Raw genomic sequence first — 18,065 nt, forward strand, 5'->3', positions numbered from 1 at the left:
AATAAAAAACTCAACTAAAAATTCCGTGATTAAGTAAAAAGAGAAAATCTCAAGACCATGACTCACCGTTTTGAGAGTATTGAAAAGGATTACTTGTATTTCATTAATTAATAATAAAATCATATAAATAATTGTGATTACAATTCGAGAAAAGTGTCTTAAACGTTAAATTTATACCAATATATAAAGTAAATGTTCTGAGAAAATTGATCAATTGATTAATTAAAAACCAATACTCATTATTTAAAAATTGACAATAATAATTTTTTTTTATTCAAAAATAAGAAATTCATGACTTGAAAGTCATAAACTCACTGATTTTTGAGAATATAACGGAGAATGTGACAACATTTTAATTTATAATATTAAAAAGATTGTTTTCGAGACTCGAACCCGTGATTTCTTCAGCAACCTTAAAATTCCGACATTTAACTATCAAAAATTTTTACTGACTCTCATTACAATTCACAATCAGAAAAATTTACAATAGATTTTCCAAATTATCTGTTGATCCCAATTCACAAGTACACCCACAACCAGACTGGTTGAGGAAAAGATTCGCAAATAGAATCCTGACCGTCCAAAACATAATCTTGAGCCAAGAGGTCTGTGACTCTCACTCACCAAACACGCGCGTATGCTTTCTTTCACTCACCAAACTTTGTCTGTCTCCAGAAATTATTAAAAAATAAATTGTATTTTATTTTTGGTTTTGTCATTTCCAAGCACAATACGCAGCCACGCTCTCTTCTTCTGTAACCCAAACCTTCCATCGTCGCATGTTATCGGAGCTCCGGCTCCCTTCATCGGAGCCTCAGCTCGGAATTTAATTAACCGTTAAACAACTTTTTATTGCTTTTGGGGAAAGTTTTAGTTTCGTTATTTCTCAATTTTGTTGTTTTTTCATTTCCAGATCTTACGAATTGAGTCTAATTTCTGTTCTGAAAAATGTCGAAACCGTGGGGTGGTGGTGGCGGCATCGGGGCGTGGGCCGCTGATGTGGAGAGGGAGGAACAAGAGGCCGCTGAGGCAGCTTCTAAAGGCGGAGCAACCGCCGATTCCCAGAGCTTTCCGAGCCTAAAAGAAGCCGCGACTGCTAAACCTAAGAAGAAGAAGATGTCTCTCTCGGAATTCACCAAGAGCACCTCTCTCGGTGGTGGACGATTGACTCACGACGAGATGCTTCAGCTCCCAACCGGTCCTAAACAACGCTCAGCTGAGGAAATGCAGCCAGGTCGCCTTGGCGGTGGGTTCTCTAATTATGGTGGCTACGGTGGACGCTCCTCTGGTCCGCCACACAGAATGCGTGACGATTCAGAGGGCGGAGGGACCTGGGGACGGAGGCCGTATGGTGGTGGTGGTGGTGGCGGCGGATTCGACGATGACCGTCGTGGTCCTCCTAGGGTTTCAGAGTTTGATCAGCAACCGTCAAGAGCAGACGAAGTTGATAATTGGGCAATGGGTAAGAAACAACTTCCAGCATTTGAGGCTCCTGGTGGCCGCCAGAATAAGTATGGAGCTCTGGGCGGTGGTTCTCGAGCTGATGAAGTCTCTGATTGGTCATTTGGTAAGAAACCAATGGCTCCTCCTCCTGATAGATCTTCTACATTTGGCTCCGGGTTTCGCATTGACGAGCCTGATCGATGGAATAGAGGAAGAGCTGTAGAAGGTGGTCCGGGAATGGGATCGTGAGCGTGAACGACCTAGATTGGTGTTGGATGCGCCCAAGGGCGTTAGCGGAGAAGATGGTAGTGGAATAGTGAAGGTGGATCGGCCAAATCCATTTGGAGCCGCTAGGCCAAGGGAGCAGGTTCTGGCAGAGAAGGGATTGGATTGGAAGAAACTAGACTCGGAGGTTGAGGCTAAGAAAGTGACGAGTAGGCCTACTAGTTCTCACTCTAGCAGACCGTCGAGTGCGCAGTCCAATAGGTCTGAGTCTGGGGGAGGGCTGGAGAATGTGATTAAACCACGGCCAAAGGTGAATCCGTTTGGTGATGCAAAGCCTAGGGAGGTTTTATTGCAAGAGCAAGGCAAGGATTGACGGAAGATTGATCTGGAATTGGATCATCACAGAGTTGACAGGTCAGCTTTGTTCAGTATCAGTGGTAACACTATTTAGATGCTACTTATATGTAAGCTCTATAACTTGATTAATTGTGTGCTCATTTAGTTTCGTTGGTTTCACTTTCATCTATTTAAGATGCTTAACGATGCTTGCATGGTGTCTAATGTCAACCTTGTTATCTCTATTCTTAGTCAATGAAAATTATAATCAAAACTAGTTTCCTTTGTAGCACAATTCTCATAATTATGACCATAGTTAATTTCTGGACAACTTCCATAGCTTTGCTGTAACTTTGAGTGGCTATAGAAAGTAATTGCTGGCTGGCATTGTTCTCTTTTCCTTTTCCTTGTTATTGGCTCATGAAACTGTATGTTCTTTTCAACGTACTCTAATACTTCCGTATATAAGCTTATCTAGTGGGCTGTATGATTCAATTGGGATTTCATTTTTGTGCACATGGCTTTACAGTCTATGTTATGTCACTGTTTAAGGTCTTAGACAGAGGAGGAAATTATGTTGAAAAGAGAAATAGAGAATTTGAAGAAGGTTCTTCAGGGAACCACTGAATCTCAGGAAGGTGCTGACGGCGATAAACGTGGAATACAAGATGTAATACTTGAGAAAGAAAAGGAACTGGAAAAGCTGATCCTTGATTTAGATGACAAAGTTAGATTTGGGCAGAAAGCTGTTGAGAGGCCAGGATCAGGATCAGGCAGATCTACTGACTTTCCAGAAAGACCAGGATCTGGTTCAGGTAGATCTACTGGGTTTCATGAAAGGCCTGGCTCTGGATCAGGCAGATCTACTGGCTTTCATGAAAGGCATCCTTCTCAAGGTGGATATGTTGATGAATCTCGAAATGTGGAGTTCATGGATAGGCTTCGTTCACGTGGGACGGCTGATATTTGGACCAGACCTGGTGAAGTTAGGAGAGGATTCCAAGGTGGCAGGGAAAGAGGATTCTTGGGCAGCCGAGACTTTAACAGGTAATGATATCATGTTTGTTTGCGTTGCTCACAACCTTTTTTTGCTGCCATTTACTTGATATCTAATCTATGTTATTATGTGGGGTATACACCGAGTGGGAACTATTCAACTTTTTTATCACAAACATGATGATTTGTTTTCACAAGAGGGAGAAACCGCAGAATGTGAATCTAAACTGTGATTATGGCTTCTGAAAATGTGGTTTTATCTTCTTCTCGATAATGGAAATACCCTGATAAGTGTTTTCTATTTGGCAGGCCAACATCTAGAGAGAGATGGTGAAGGGTGCTGTTAATGGTGGTTGGTCCAGCATTTTGATGACCGGAAATGAATGATATTTTGTCTGGCCGCTTCTTTTCTTTTACTTTCCTATTGTTGTTTTCCTCAAGATGTATTAGAGCAAAGGATTATTGAGTACTGGTATTGGTAACTCTCTTATGTTAATCATCTTTTATCACAGACCAACTTGAAACTATGTAAAATCATTCTCTCTTCTTACCAGCGAGAAAGGAACCTGTATTTTCGTTGGACTCGGAAATTTATTGAACTCTATTGGAGTCTCTAGTTTATCCTCATACGTTCACCAGTTGTTTTCGGTGTCTTTGGTTGTATGGCTGTTATGGTTATGATTTTTTGCCGTCTCCCGATAGTTACGGTTATGGAGGAACTTTCGAACTTCTGCAATCCCATTTTTTTATAAGGACGAGATGCATGCTAGTTTAATGTATCCTTCAAAGATGTATATATTCTCCCTTTTTCCCAGGATGATGGTAGTTTTTAATTATTTAAGTAACCAACTTGTCTATGCAATTATTTCTTTTATAACTGGAGTACTGTATTTGCCAAAGAAAGCATTCATAGAGATAAATACATAATGATGTTTAAGTCCCTAGCTTTTTTCTAGGATTGCAATTGGCTCCTGAAACTACAGTCACAATCATTTGCCTCCTTAAACTTTAGCTTTGTCTAAACAACTGTTCTCTGCCGTCAAAGTCCTATTATCTTTGCATACAAGTCACTTGACGAGACGTTCTCGCATGGCTAAAGTGACACTGGGAGACATGTCGCGGCAGGGACCCAATTGGTGGGCGAAACTAAAATTTAAGGAGCCAGATGATCGTAAGTGTAGTTCCGGGAGCCAGTTACAAAGCTATGCAAGTTTCAGGGTCCTGGAATGTCTTAATCCCACAAGCGCGGATGGTGGATAGTGGCATGTTATATATGGTCAACTCAACTTGGTTTCTCTATTCAGTGAAACTCATCTCAAAGTCAACATCCTCTGTTCTATAGAGCCCAAATCATTCAAAAAAGAAGAGAGTAATGGCTATAGCCATTATCGTTGTTGTTTTGCTAACTTGTTCACTGATTGGTTCAGCTACAGGGTGTCAATTTCCAGCCATCTATAACTTCGGAGATTCAAATTCCGACAGTGGTGGCGTCTCCGCCACATTTGGCCGAGTTCCATATCCAAATGGTGAGACTTTCTTTCACAAACAGTCTGCTCGTCATTCCGATGGCCGCCTCATCATTGACTTCATCGGTAAGCCAACTCAACTTACTCATATCCGAACTTGAAGTTCAAGTTAATGAAATTACTCCGCTAATCTTTGCAGCTGAGAAGTTGGGACTGCCATTGTTGCACGCATATCTCGATGCTTTGAATCCAAGTTACCGATATGGTGCCAATTTTGCACTAAGTGGATCCACAATCCAGCTATCAGATAGTAAAGTTATTAATGCTTATTTCAACCCCATGTCACTCACTACTCAGATCTTTCAATTCAAACAGTTTAAAAACAGAACCATTACCCTCTACAACAAAGGTAATCGTCTCATTTTTCAAGGAAAAATGTGAATTTTCTTACCTATCAATCATGGTTTTCTTTCGTTCTTTCGTGTAGTTTTCGATATGCATTGTACTCATAGAACTATGATCCACTTAATTTATTCAGGCTCACACATCAGAAGTAGTCTGCCAAGGCCAAAGGACTTCTCAAAGGCCCTTTACAGCATTGATATTGGACAAAATGATGTCCACTTTGGACTCACAACGATGGAAGAAGAACAAGTCAAGGCATCCTTTCCCAATATAATCAATCGCTTTGCTTCGCTTATACAAGTAACATCTTTTTTCAAACTAATCTTCAATCCTTTCTCCCTTTGCACTAAAATGAATTTAAGATTTTCATTGTCAATGCAGGAGCTTTATCAAGAAGGTGCTAGGAAATTTTGGATACACAACACAGGTCCGATTGGCTGCATGCCTTTGTTCATCATTAATTTTCCTCCAAAATCTGGCAATGCTGATGAAAATGGCTGTATAAAGTCTTACAATCAAGTGGCTCAAGAATTCAACAACCAACTTAAACAAAAAGTGGCTGGACTCCGAACGAATTTCCCTGATGCGACGCTTGTTCTGGTGGATATATACTCAGCTAAGTACACTTTGATCAATGAAGCAAGACAAAATGGTAGGTTTAAACCTATATCTCTAACAATGGTGAAGAAATGACGTAAATTTCGTGCTAACTGGATCGACTGTATTTGTTTTTGGGCAGGATTTGTCGATCCTGTTGGATACTGTTGTGGAATAGTGGGGGTTTTAGGCTGTGGAGGGACTGCTATTGTTAATGGAACCAAAGTTTTTGGAGCTTCTTGCAGTAATCCATCAAACTATATTAGCTGGGATGGCATACATTATACTGATGCTGCAAACCAGTGGGTGACGAACTCTACCATCCACGGCTATTTCACCGATCCTCCAATATCTCTCACTCAAGCTTGTAGTTTCAAGAAAGGAAACAAGAAGCAGAATTGAAGAACTGAAATCATAATTCAGAAACATTTTACTAAACCTATTTGCAAAATTATGAGTTTGATTTGACTAACAAGTAAGTTAACTGTGGTAAAATATCAGTTCGACTCACTATTCTGAGTACTGTTGGTAAGACGAACTAATTAATTGCACTTTTCATACTTAGATCATACAACTATTTGATGCAGCGAATTAACGTATATAGCCAAGCTTCAATCCAGAGACTTGAAGCAAACAGATGAGAGAGCCTCAAACTAAATTTTTATTAACTAATCAATGAAAACAATGCAGGAAACCCGAGACTAAAGTACGAAACATCAGAAAATAGGAAAACATTAAACTGGTCGTTAATAGATTTGCATAGATTCGTATCAATCAAGACATCGACTAGAGAGACTTCTTTCAGGAACTGTCTGGGTTGCAACCTGATATTATATAAACAACCTTCTACTCCAACAAAGCGAAAGCTTTCAAGACACGGCACCTCCATCTCTACCTCTCTCAGCGTTTGGCCATAGTCGTCGAACACAGCTGATTTAAGACTCGGAGCTCCTTGAATACTTATCTTTCCCAAGCCAGGACACTATAATTTTAATTTCACTTAGCCGAGGAAAACTAGCTGTGAGATGCTCAAGGTTGTGGCAATGGCAACTCGAAAGCTCCAAACTCTCAACTACTTCAGGAGATATCAGTTTCTCTAATGTACTTTTGTCCTCCAGAGCAACATATTTCAAAACCAATTTCCGTACAAGAGGAAAAAGACACGTCGATATTTTCTATATAATCGGATGGTAAGGTACACCTTATTAGCGTCAATGCTTGTATTGTTTTTCCGATTGGAGGAGGAATAGGCCATGGAGGGAATGTACTTCTTTTATTAGTGATATCTTCCAAATGCAAATTAGTCACTTGATTTTTCTCAATGGCCAAATTAAACCATTCGGAAACGAATGTATTGAAATCGCAGGCCTGTATCTCGATCCTGTTGATAGCTAAAATCTGTTCGACGCAGTGTCGTAGCCTCGCATCGACATAACTAATGAATGCTTCCCGACAACTAAACTGGTTTTCAAGAAAAGTAAAATGTGTGATAAAACAAAGCTTTGTTCCATACCTTTGACAGAACACCACTCCGAGTTTGTTCCAACGGAGGAAGCCAAGGGATTATCTCCCACTGGAGGATCTGTTGAGGCAATTGCGACACCCGATCGACGGCATCGTTGCTTTCTACATTCTCCATCCTGTGAATCTCCAAGTATTATGAGAATATGTTATCTGCATATCTATTTCTCACATCCTAGACTCTTTATGTAGTGAAAGACAGAAAAGAGGCTTGCTCCAATAGGTAATGTTTTGCATTTTACCTCTCTGGTTTTATTTTAATAGAATTCATTATACTTTATTTATTTCTCACAATTTAAACTCTTTATATATAAATAATTTTTTTTTGTATATATTAACTAAATAGAGAAAAGAGAGTTGGTAGTTGCTCCAAATAGTTGTTCCTTTGGTTTTTATCTCCTCTGCTATCAACATTGGGAATAAGAAAATTCGAATAAGTACATGATCCACAATAGTCTACGTTTTAAATAGTATGAACATGAAATTACACAGTTCGCATCTTATAGATCATATATTGTGATCGGTAAAACAATTGACTGTAGATTCATCCTTCTATCATTTACTATATCAAAACCGTGTTATGTCGCACTTGGTAGTTAACTAGGCATGGAGTTTTCATCTGTTGAGGATGTGTAACGCCACAAAATCCCTCCAATCAGATTGTTCAACGAATGAGAAGCAATTGGCACAATCATGCTAGATGATGCAATCGTTGCATAACCATACATAAACCCAACAAAGGTTGCCCTGAAACAATAATGGATCATTTTATTATATACGGTTTATACCCCAATAATAATTACTTAATCATTAAGATCAGATGATGGTTTCAAAGAAAAATAAATATAAAGAAGGATTATTACCAAACTGCAAAAGAAACCTTCCGTCCACTTCCCAAGTGCAAGACACCGAATATTCCAGCAACGAACAACATGTTCACCCAGTTCATACCAAAAAGTGGCAGCAATGCACCATGGAAAAGGAATTCCTAGAAATTCATATCTTCTAACTTAGAGAATGTACATGATGAAATCGAGAAAAGTGAAAGAAAGCGAGATCATCCCCCATGCTCACCTCACTAATACCAGGGAGAAATGCCACGACAGCATAATCTAAAGGCTGAAGTGAACTGAGAACCTGGATCATAATTGTTGATTCGTCAATCAGCCATAATTAGTGGAAGTGATTTATTCTGAGGTAAGGTACCTGTCGATTGGCTGCTTCACTTGACTCGGAAAATTCAGGCCACATCTTTAACAGCATGTATCGAGATGATGATATCAGAATTACCAATCCTGTAATTAATCCGAGATGCCAAGTCTCAAATCCAACTGGACAAAGGGAAAGCAAACTAATGAAATGCAATTCTAAGTCTAGCCAGCTAGATTAATTGTGTGAAATTTAATTGAATCAGCAAAATCAGAAACAGGGTGAATGCTTCATATAAGTAAATTGGAGAATGCATCAGTCGTCAAAAGTATTACTACAGTAGCATAGATAAAGGATATTGCTAATGAAGTAATGAACTTTACGGAGATTATAGGAATAATATACATGATACTTCCGCAGAGCAATCAAAGATTGGTAATCCTTCTGATGATGCAATATGAGATCCCTGCATAATAGATCAATAAATGCCAACATTTCAGATGCCGAAGATTTAGCAAGTAAGGATAATTGAAACAACTTTCGTTTTGCATATAACAACCATTACACTGACGTCTATTGCGATCAAGGACTTGGTCCCGGCAATAGGATTTATTAACTACAGTATGAAAGATACAGCAAACCTACTCATAAAGATAAAGAGCAAGTTATTGTACACCATTCCCTGAATAAAACCTTATTTACGCAAACTCGAAGTATTAAGTAATGCACAAAATTATGTACTACCCAATCCAACACAGCCCATGCAATAGAATTTGAGTTTCTTTTGCGGACTCAAAGAAAGGGACACGAAGAAGGCATTCGACAAAAATGTTCAAGCAATAAATCTAGAGATAACATAGACAAACAACAAAATATGAAACGGGGAAGTAAACCTGTCTAATAATTAAACCCAAAGCAGCTATTAGCCCAGAAGTGACTGTGCAAGCTTGAAGGACCATACCCCTTGAAGGAACATCAACTGAACTCTGTGTCTCATTCTTTAACAGATCCTTATCTGCTTCTGCTTCAATATTTCGGGTTTCCTTTAACGAACCCTGATCGATTCTTATGGAGGAAACACTTTCACGAACCTTTCCATCTGCTCTCGACCTCTTCTTCACAGATTTCCTACTTGCAGAAGCCCTTGTGCTCAACTTAAAACCCTGTGTAAAAAAAATAAAAAACGAAGCCTGTAACCATTAAAGCACAATAATGGGTAGTTGTCAATTCCTCGAGTATTGATAATTAAGAATCTTACCCTGTATAACTGAGATGGGAAATCAATGGGGAAGCTATATACACCATTAAACTTAACACCTGATGAAAAACAAAACTGATAATTTTAATTGAAGTATCTTTTTGAGTGAATGAGAATATGGAGACTGAAAAAGGGAAATTAAGAAGATGGAGAGAAACTTACTCAGGGAAGTAGAATTTGCAGAGAGTTTGAGCAAGTTCATTGCAGCTGTTGGTGGAAAGGAAAGCAGCTCATTCCAGTTCCAAGTGGCTGCAATTCGTTTTGATTATTATAAAATAAAATATATAGTTTCTGGGTTTTCCAACGATATATATCGACACAGGGACTTTAGGATCGATTTAATTCAACACAGGAACTTCCAAACGTAGTTTGAACAAAGGGAGGGACCTCCGGACACGATAACGTCAAATACAGGGACTTCTCAAGCTATTTTCCCTTTTTAGACTACGTCAACAAAGATTTTGACGATATATTTTTGGACTTAGTCATAATCCGGCAAAGATGAAATAGGAAAGAATCAAAAAAGCCGGTTATGCAAAGAACAAAAATAACGAGAACCACCGTCCAATCCGGTGACCTAATGGTAAAAGTTAAGAACTTCATCATTAGATCTTGGATTCAACGAATGGTATCCGGATTAACAAAAATTATCAGAAAAATAACGAGAACCATGCATTCTGATATAAATAAATGTTGATATAAAATACAATCGAGGACACGAAATTCATTATAAAAACACTTGTCTTTCTTGTCGTAGAAGTTAGCATATTTCTGCTCCTTCTCGGACTCTTATATACAATTATCGGTGGCCTTTGTTCTATCTGTACATTTCTTTTTCATTTACTTATCATCAAATTAGGTACTCGTAATGCACTACGAAGAGGGAATCGGGGGTAATCCTTTGGCAGGCTATTGATGTAGAGATAGAATCTTAACAAATCCTCTTTGGTGACGGTTTCGGTGTCGACAACGTCATTGTTACATGTCAACACCCACAAGTCTTCTGAGTTGACTCTCTTTATGTTGCCACGACAAAATGGGCAAGACTCCGATTTTGTGTTCCTGTAATTAGAAGAAACAAAGAAATAAAATAAGACTAAGAATCCATTCACTGATGACTGAAGATGAAATGAAATATAGTTACACAACACTTACCAATTACGATAGCATTTGATGCACATTGCATGACAGCAATTAGGTAATACCATTTTCGTGCAAGGCTCCAAACAAATCCCACATTCATCTTCTCTTTCAAGATCAATGCTGCTAAATGTGTAATCTTCATCTATCTTCTTCTTCTTCCTGGTAAAGGGATTCCCTCCCCTAGCATCATTCAATAGCTTCGAATTGCTATGAAGCCATTGAAGAGATGGTAATATGACAGCTGCGATTTCAGATATAATCATTCAGTACGATTGTATAAAGCCAGAACAAAATGGCTCAGATTTATTCTAGTACAGAAAATCAAATTGACATACCATAGAATTCTCTAATCGAAGCCTTCCTTCCATGTGTTGATATGATCGACCTCCCATCTGCATCTACCTGTATCGGATAAGGGCATTGTTACAGAGAAGTTTCCAGTCATACATCTAAAAACTACTAAGTTTGAACTTCTAACCAGTCAGCCGGAAGAGGAACAAACCTTATATATAAGAATGTGGAAAAAATTCAAATATTTGGGTAGCAGACAAGTGCAAGAACAATCCATCCATTGAAGCAAGTACAATAAGATAGGAGCCAACTGATTGCAAACCAATTTCAATTGAAGACGTGCACCTCCCTTGCCTATTGGAATTGCAATGGCACTGTAAGTCCAGAAAAATCCAAGTTAGACAACGACTAATGAGTACAAGTACAAATAGATTACATTTCAATCATAAACACTCAACTGTGTTAGTCAGGATAAGAAAGCGACACAGTGAAACTTCATTTTGCAAATCCCCCCAGTACGAGAAAATCAATCAGAAGCTGGCAAACTAATTTGATTCCTTCCTCAGATGAGACCAGTTCAGCAAATTATAAACATCTTACTTTAGTCTATATAGTTCTATTATACACCACAAATTCCCAACTAGATATCGAGTGATCATCAATAGACATACAACAGATAGACCATGAGGCAAAAAAAAGTAATTTTCACAGAAAAAATAAAACCAGAGTCCCTTCAAAAGGACTAAAATCCCAGATGGGTCAACGTCAATTCTTCAATTAACGAAGTTGTAAAACAAATTTTGCAGATAATGATCAAAACCAAAGCAAACACATGAAGTGAGAGTGAGACAATCAATACCTAAACAAACAAGATGATCAAAAACCAACTTCAAATAGTCACAGATTAGAATAGACACTGAAACTAATTTGTCGAGCAACTAAAGAGAGGGAGAAAGAGGAAGTTACAGGGAATTAGCGTGTTGAATATCAGCCTCCAAAGCTTTGAGAGAGTCTTGATAAGATGTGTTAGCTAACTGGTAATACATCATCTCCATCTCTGGGAATCAAAAACCTCGAAAGTTGAAAACTTTTCTGGGAATCAAAGAACCCCACAGAGCAGAAAGATGTTTCCTTTCGTTTTGATTACTTGATTTTGTGCCCTTCCAAGTTCTACTTGCTAATTATAAAAAAGGTTTTGCCTTTCTCTGTGATTTTGTTATCCTGTTTTGCTTTCTCTCTATCAATAAAGTTATTGTATGATTGTAATAAAAATAAAAATAATCTTCAAAATAAAATAAAAATAATAGTGTAATATAAAAATAATTAACGTAGATTCTTCAACAATAAAATAGTTTTTGATAAAAAGAATTAGTTGTTGCTTTCAAAAGAAAATTAAAGATTTCATTTTTATCTTGATAGCCAAATCAATTTTGTTCAGACTTTAGCCCCACTCCGGTTGAAAAAAATGTGATCATAAAATCATGTCTCGTTGTATCTACTTAATTTACATTGTAGATCAACAAAATTTAATATGTATCCAATTAATTAATAAATGATTTTCCTACCAAAACATTTAAATTTAAATGTTAACTATTGGTTTGAATTTCATTAATAAACAAAATTTTGAATGAAATAATTCTTATATCATTATTTTTTTTTTTTTTTGGCGTTTGATCACCCACAAAAATAAAAGTTTATATCAAGATTTATTTATATATATAGAGTATTACTCCCTCCCTCCCTCCTATATTAATACATATTTTTTTAAAAATTTAAGATGCATTTAATTATATATATTCATTAATATTTAATTAAATATATTTTATTTTAAATATAAAAAAAAAAGTAAAAAAATCGTCATTTAACATACGGAGAGAAATATATGGTAAGAGAATATCGTATTTAAGTATTGGATGAGCGATTAAAATATTAGGTGGCTGCTACGCTCATATCATCTGTAGTTTGTTGGGCACGCCACCTCATTCTATTTTATAATTTCGACCTTATCTTTATTTTAATCCTGTAATGTTTTGTTTGCTTGCTTATTGGCGTTGGTTTCCATATCTTTATAATTTTTTAATTTTTTTTTAAATTATATATTTATAATAATAATAGTATACCAAACTCGTATTCATTATGCTAAGATACAGAATACAAAATAATATTGTCATCTGTATCTCTCTTTTTTTTCTATAAATATAAATAATATTGCCATGATCTGTACACCAAATTAAGTAAACAGATTTGAGAAAACATTAATAACACGAGGAGTTTTTATTCTTGTATTTAACGTATCACCGTTTTACCTATCTTTGTAGTCATTATGTATGTTAAACATTTTTTAAAAAACAAAGGATCATTATTAATGAGAAAGTCAACATTTTGTTAGAGTTAGGTAAGCTGCGAATATTAATTGGGTACTTCTACTTACTACTTATTCGGTAGCATTGATTAAACTTGGATTTTGATTATTACTATTATTAATCGACCTGACTAGCTACAAATTCTTATGCCTATTGGCATAATCTCCACGAGATATCCATATTAGCACTAGACCACAACACCATTATTATTTCTACTGCCTGCCCAACTACAACTATCATCATTGATTCATTGTATTAGCCGACTTAAAAAGGTAACAACTTTCTACCCAAAATTTTTAGTACGATTTTTTCCATACAATCATCATATACTTTAAACAAATACACGATTTATCTTTTTAGATATATTAAAAAATAAATATGTATTTATTATTACTGTTTATATATTGAATGAATCGAGAAAGACAAAACGTCGTCTATTTTTTTTTTCACAATTGAAAATCTACGAGATAAACGATAAAATTTTTAATTTTATTGAATGGAGTTTACTAACCTTGATTAGGTAAGAGGTTTTTTTAACATCAAAAAGGAGGTAAGAGGTTTTGATCAAAATTTAGATAATTTGCGGATTAATTTGACTAATTAGAATTCGATATCAACATCACCAAAAGCACTAAATAGGATTAGTTTTTTTTTTTTAATAAATTTCTAATACAAACTACCCACCTATTATCCGTTCCCTCAACAATCGAATACACCCATTATCCGTTCCCTCAATAATCGAATCCATAATCTCTCGATAAAAAAAATGCATTAACCAATACATTAATCAATAGGTCACGTCCTGATTAACCTAAATAGGATTAGTTGATTGTTAAGTGAATACAAATATAATTTAGTAAAGAAAAGGAACTAAAAAGTGGGATGGGAGACTTGGAGAAAGATGTTTAGAGATAGTAATGACGGCAAGGTAAGCATTAGATTAGATAGACAATAAGACAAGGCACCTCTTCCTTTTCTTCCTTTTATTTTCGTATGGATTGGTGTTGTAGAGTTCTTGTATTGTAGAGGCTTTAAGTTTCAACCCAAAGAATTCCTCAAAAAAAAGTTTCAACCCAAAGCAACCAAATTCGAATTTCCATTGTCCACAAAACAATTTAGTCATCTCCTTAATTACCCAGAATGAAATAAAGTGTCTATCTTTTTGTTATTCTTTCTCTCTCTCTCTCTCTAAAGAGGCTAAAAATGAGGTGTACTCAAATGCAAAGAAAACAACAACCCAGTAAATCCTTGTTTAGAGAATCTCTTAAAGCTCTTGAAGCTGATATACATCATGCAAATACCCTGTAAGGTTCTTTCTCTCCATTTCAATTTTACAATCTTTTAGTTAATTTATTGATTGCTTAAAGCTTTGATTTTTATTTATGGTTGTCAAATTAGGTGTTAGCTGCTGTTATCAATTTGGTTATATACTGTTTTGAAATTGATTGATTGGTTCCCTAATCCCAAAATTATGTACTTTGATGACTGTTTGATGAAAACCCAGTTTCACCTTATTGTTATCTGCTGTTCTGCTTCGTTGTCGTTGCCTTGCCTATCCAAGAAAATTCTGATAGAGCAGGTATCATATGGCTTGGCTTTCAAGGTTTAGGTAGTAAAAATGCAAAATTTGATAGTTCAGGTAGTAATTTGCAGAGTTACCGACAGTGTTGTTGTGAGTAGAAATGAAATGGGTTATATCTGGTGCAGGGCTGCTGCACTTCCAAGAGATTATGGCGATGATCGCGTTGAGATGAGATTGTCATACAGCCCTTTGGCTTCCTTGGTCCTATATTGGATAGAATGGATGGACTATAGTTGTACAGATAACCTCCCCAGTTATTTAGGCCTTCTCCATGTGCTTGTGTACAAGGTGAATTCATTAAACTGTTTCAAATTTGATGTGTTTTTAACTGTCGAGCATTTTCTCAATGAGAACTTTGTTAAAATACAGGTATACGTTGATGGTATGCCAACAATGTCCTCCAAAGAACAGAAAGCGTCTCTAAGAGAATTTTACGGTATGCTCTCTCTTCCATTTTCATATCCCCACTTGTTGACTTGATCAGAGGCAGACATCTGAATGCATTTTGATTGTGATTTCATTCGCAGCTGTCATATATCCATGGCTTAGGCAACTTGAAGGTGAATTTATGGAATTCAAAGATATGAATAAAAGTAAAACAGGCAATTGCAAAGAAGAGAGGAAGAATGTCGAAAGAGACGATGAATGTGGAATTTGCATGCACAATAGCACGAAAATGGTTTTGCCAGACTGTGGCCATTCGTTGTGTATCAACTGTTTCCGAGACTGGAACGAGAGATCCCAATCCTGCCCGTTCTGCCGTGGGAATTTGAAAAGAGTCAACTCTGAAGATTTATGGGTTCTCACCGGTAACAATGATATAATGGATATATTTACTCTTGCAAAACAGAATTTGAGTCGTTTCTACCTTTATATCGAAACTTTGCCACTTACGGTTCCTGAAACGCATTCAATCATGTTTGATTACATGATCTAACTTTCCTGGAGAAACAAAATTGTATAGAAAGTTATTACGCAGATCGTTCCTTGTACATAAGAAAATAGTTTAAGTTATGATTGGCGTTCAACTCAGCTTTTTGGAACCTGAGAATGGAAATGCCAAATAATCTGTCTATATTCTGCATAATTATATGTAACTTCCACAGAATTCAAGTACTTACTTTGTGACCTAAAATGACTGGCATTTGTTTCGTTAAGAAGATGAGCGATTAACTTAATCGCTCGACTTTTAACGAAAAGAAACATAATGTAGTACGTAACATAACATTTTTTATTATTCAAATTATATTGTGAAACAATCTAATACAAACTTTTTTATATATATAAGCAAACCATTACAAACTTATTAAGATAAAAAAACCAAACTAGTACAAACTTATTAAGACAAAATTATATAATTTTGTCGAACACACAATGAAATAATAATTAAAAAACACAAACACAACTTAATCAGAGGTATTCATCGTCACTTGAAGATGAAGAATCATCGCCGTTATAAGATAGATCATCACTACTACTTGTAGTTGCAAAATCACTTGCCATAAAGTATTCATTCAAGTCATATGTCTCAGCATCATCATTATCCAATAGAAGCAAACTCCCCTGATAATCCTTAAAGCTGTCCCATGCTAGTCCACTCCTTTCAATCTCAGTAACTTCCTGTTCCTCCTCGGTCTCCGAGCGAATAGAAACGAATAAGAAGTCCCATGCACCTAGATTCATTCGCAGTAAAACTTCCCCAGCCTCATCGTGTCGAATTGCGGACACGAAAGAAGTCGCCGCAACCCCACGTTCCCTTTCAATGCTTCGATCGAATTTGACAATGTTAGCCCACGACAAGATATTATCATATTCTCTCATCGCCCAAACTTCCAGGATTTCATCATCAGTGTTAAGGACAAACCATAAGTTTGGCCCCACTCATTGGACTGCATGACACATCAAAGTAAATATTTATTTGCACCGACTTTGCAACGTGCGTTTAAACTTTGTCAAAGACACCCTTCAAAATTCAGCCCCACTTATTTGACTATAGTACACAAACAAATCAAATATTATTTTGTACATATCTTTCTTGTTGATATTAGGTTCCGTTTTTTGTACAGATATCTTTACCTACCAAGTACTTGTAATCTATATATATTAAAATGCATCGAGAGTTATAAACTTTACATGGTATCAGTCATTCTACTTCTCTAACGAGATTTTATTTTTCTTTTCTTTTCGATCCTGGCATTATGTCTACCGAATCTGTCTCATCTGTGTCCACCACCATCATAGACTCTACTTCCCCCACATCCAATCTTATCACAATTAATTCTGCTTCTCAATCCCCCCTAAAACTCACATTCAAAAATTTCTTAGCATGGAAAGCACAATTTGATGCTCTCTGTTTGGCCTAGACCTTCTTGGTCATGTGGATGGAAACAAACCATGTCCCTCTCGAACACTCACTGCCAATGACAAGACCAGTCCTAATCCTCAGTATCTTCACTGGTGTTGTCAGGACAAACTCCTCCTCCATGCTATCTTGGCTTCTCTTTCGGAATCTGTTGCACCCATGGCCACCTCTACCGCTATCAGTCGTGAAGCTTGGACTCACCTCTATTGCATGTATTCTAAGCGATCCACTACACATGAAATACATCTCAAAGATAAGCTTTCTTCTATTCAACGTGGCTCTCTTTCAGTTGGTGAGTTCCTCACCTCTATTCGTTAGATTACTGACGAGCTAACTTTTCTTGGATCTCCCCCATCTAATACTGACCTTCTCATCTACACGACGCGGGGCCTTTGTCCCGCTTATAGAGAACTCGTTACCGATGTGCGTTCTCGAGATACTATCATGCCATTTGAAGAACTCTATGATAGAATATTGGATTTCGAGACGTCTCTTCTTTACGATGAGAAGCAGCAAACCGAGTTCCCAACTCCCGTTGCCCATGCCACTAGGCAAAGCCAAAACCAATATGGGACATTCTCTCATCGCAACAATACCAAGCCTACCAATACTGGTCTTCTGCCCACACCATCCTCTACTCGAAATCCCCACTATAACACTATTTGTCAATTCTGTATCAAGAAAGGTCATGAAGCATGTCGATGCTATCAATTGTTTCCTCATCTTCGTCCGTAACGTCCTGCTGCTCACAACACCTCCATTGCTCCTAGCTCGAACAAGTGGCTTCTTGATTCGGGCGCGTCCCATCATGTCACATCCAAATTCTCCAATCTTGATATCCACCGTACCTATGATGGACCTGAAACTATTCACATAGGAGACGGTTCGGGTTTGCCTATTACTCACACTGGTTCTAAAACTCTCTCCT

At 37.0% G+C, this 18,065-nt stretch overlaps 3 protein-coding genes and 2 pseudogenes across 3 annotated transcripts; 3 read left to right on the top strand and 2 right to left on the bottom strand.

Moving 5' to 3' along the window:
• The first annotated feature begins 948 nt into the window (after positions 1-948).
• Positions 949-3,055, top strand: LOC139884840 (eukaryotic translation initiation factor 4B2-like; annotated as a pseudogene).
• Positions 3,056-4,089: 1,034 nt separating this feature from the next.
• Positions 4,090-5,870, top strand: LOC139884827 (GDSL esterase/lipase At3g27950-like). The gene is made up of 6 exons (XM_071868804.1): positions 4,090-4,218; positions 4,343-4,592; positions 4,666-4,875; positions 5,005-5,171; positions 5,253-5,523; positions 5,611-5,870. The coding sequence occupies exons 1-6, from the start codon at positions 4,090-4,092 to the stop codon at positions 5,868-5,870; spliced, it is 1,287 nt and encodes a 428-aa protein (XP_071724905.1).
• A 1,715-nt stretch (positions 5,871-7,585) lies between these two features.
• LOC139884829 (uncharacterized) lies at positions 7,586-9,598 on the bottom strand. Its single transcript, XM_071868807.1, has 8 exons — positions 9,559-9,598; positions 9,397-9,455; positions 9,032-9,301; positions 8,544-8,604; positions 8,196-8,320; positions 8,064-8,126; positions 7,853-7,977; positions 7,586-7,736 (listed from the first exon to the last, which is right to left on the bottom strand). The coding sequence occupies exons 1-8, from the start codon at positions 9,596-9,598 to the stop codon at positions 7,586-7,588; spliced, it is 894 nt and encodes a 297-aa protein (XP_071724908.1).
• A 648-nt stretch (positions 9,599-10,246) lies between these two features.
• LOC139884839 (E3 ubiquitin-protein ligase AIRP2-like) lies at positions 10,247-11,876 on the bottom strand (annotated as a pseudogene).
• Positions 11,877-14,411: 2,535 nt separating this feature from the next.
• Positions 14,412-15,712, top strand: LOC139884826 (E3 ubiquitin-protein ligase AIRP2-like). Its single transcript, XM_071868803.1, has 4 exons — positions 14,412-14,497; positions 14,901-15,063; positions 15,145-15,211; positions 15,303-15,712. The coding sequence occupies exons 1-4, from the start codon at positions 14,412-14,414 to the stop codon at positions 15,710-15,712; spliced, it is 726 nt and encodes a 241-aa protein (XP_071724904.1).
• Positions 15,713-18,065: the final 2,353 nt, after the last annotated feature.

This window comes from Rutidosis leptorrhynchoides, unplaced genomic scaffold (genome assembly GCF_046630445.1).
Source record: "Rutidosis leptorrhynchoides isolate AG116_Rl617_1_P2 unplaced genomic scaffold, CSIRO_AGI_Rlap_v1 contig608, whole genome shotgun sequence".
Taxonomy (NCBI): domain Eukaryota; kingdom Viridiplantae; phylum Streptophyta; class Magnoliopsida; order Asterales; family Asteraceae; genus Rutidosis; species Rutidosis leptorrhynchoides.

Bases quoted from the DNA above. Each gene is read 5' to 3' on its own strand.
- LOC139884827 (XM_071868804.1), top strand. From the start codon at position 4,090: ATGGCTAAAGTGACACTGGGAGACATGTCGCGGCAGGGACCCAATTGG. The intron at 4,593-4,665 runs GTAAGCCAACTC...TAATCTTTGCAG, and splicing joins CCTCATCATTGACTTCATCG to CTGAGAAGTTGGGACTGCCA. The intron at 5,172-5,252 runs GTAACATCTTTT...TTGTCAATGCAG, and splicing joins GCTTTGCTTCGCTTATACAA to GAGCTTTATCAAGAAGGTGC.
- LOC139884829 (XM_071868807.1), bottom strand. From the start codon at position 9,598: ATGAACTTGCTCAAACTCTCTGCAAATTCTACTTCCCTGA. The intron at 8,605-9,031 runs GTTTACTTCCCC...TCTATTATGCAG, and splicing joins TGGGTTTAATTATTAGACAG to GGATCTCATATTGCATCATC. The intron at 8,321-8,543 runs GTATATTATTCC...CCCTTTGTCCAG, and splicing joins TTGCTCTGCGGAAGTATCAT to TTGGATTTGAGACTTGGCAT.
- LOC139884826 (XM_071868803.1), top strand. From the start codon at position 14,412: ATGCAAAGAAAACAACAACCCAGTAAATCCTTGTTTAGAGAATCTCTT. The intron at 14,498-14,900 runs GTAAGGTTCTTT...TATCTGGTGCAG, and splicing joins ATACATCATGCAAATACCCT to GGCTGCTGCACTTCCAAGAG. The intron at 15,212-15,302 runs GTATGCTCTCTC...TTTCATTCGCAG, and splicing joins GTCTCTAAGAGAATTTTACG to CTGTCATATATCCATGGCTT.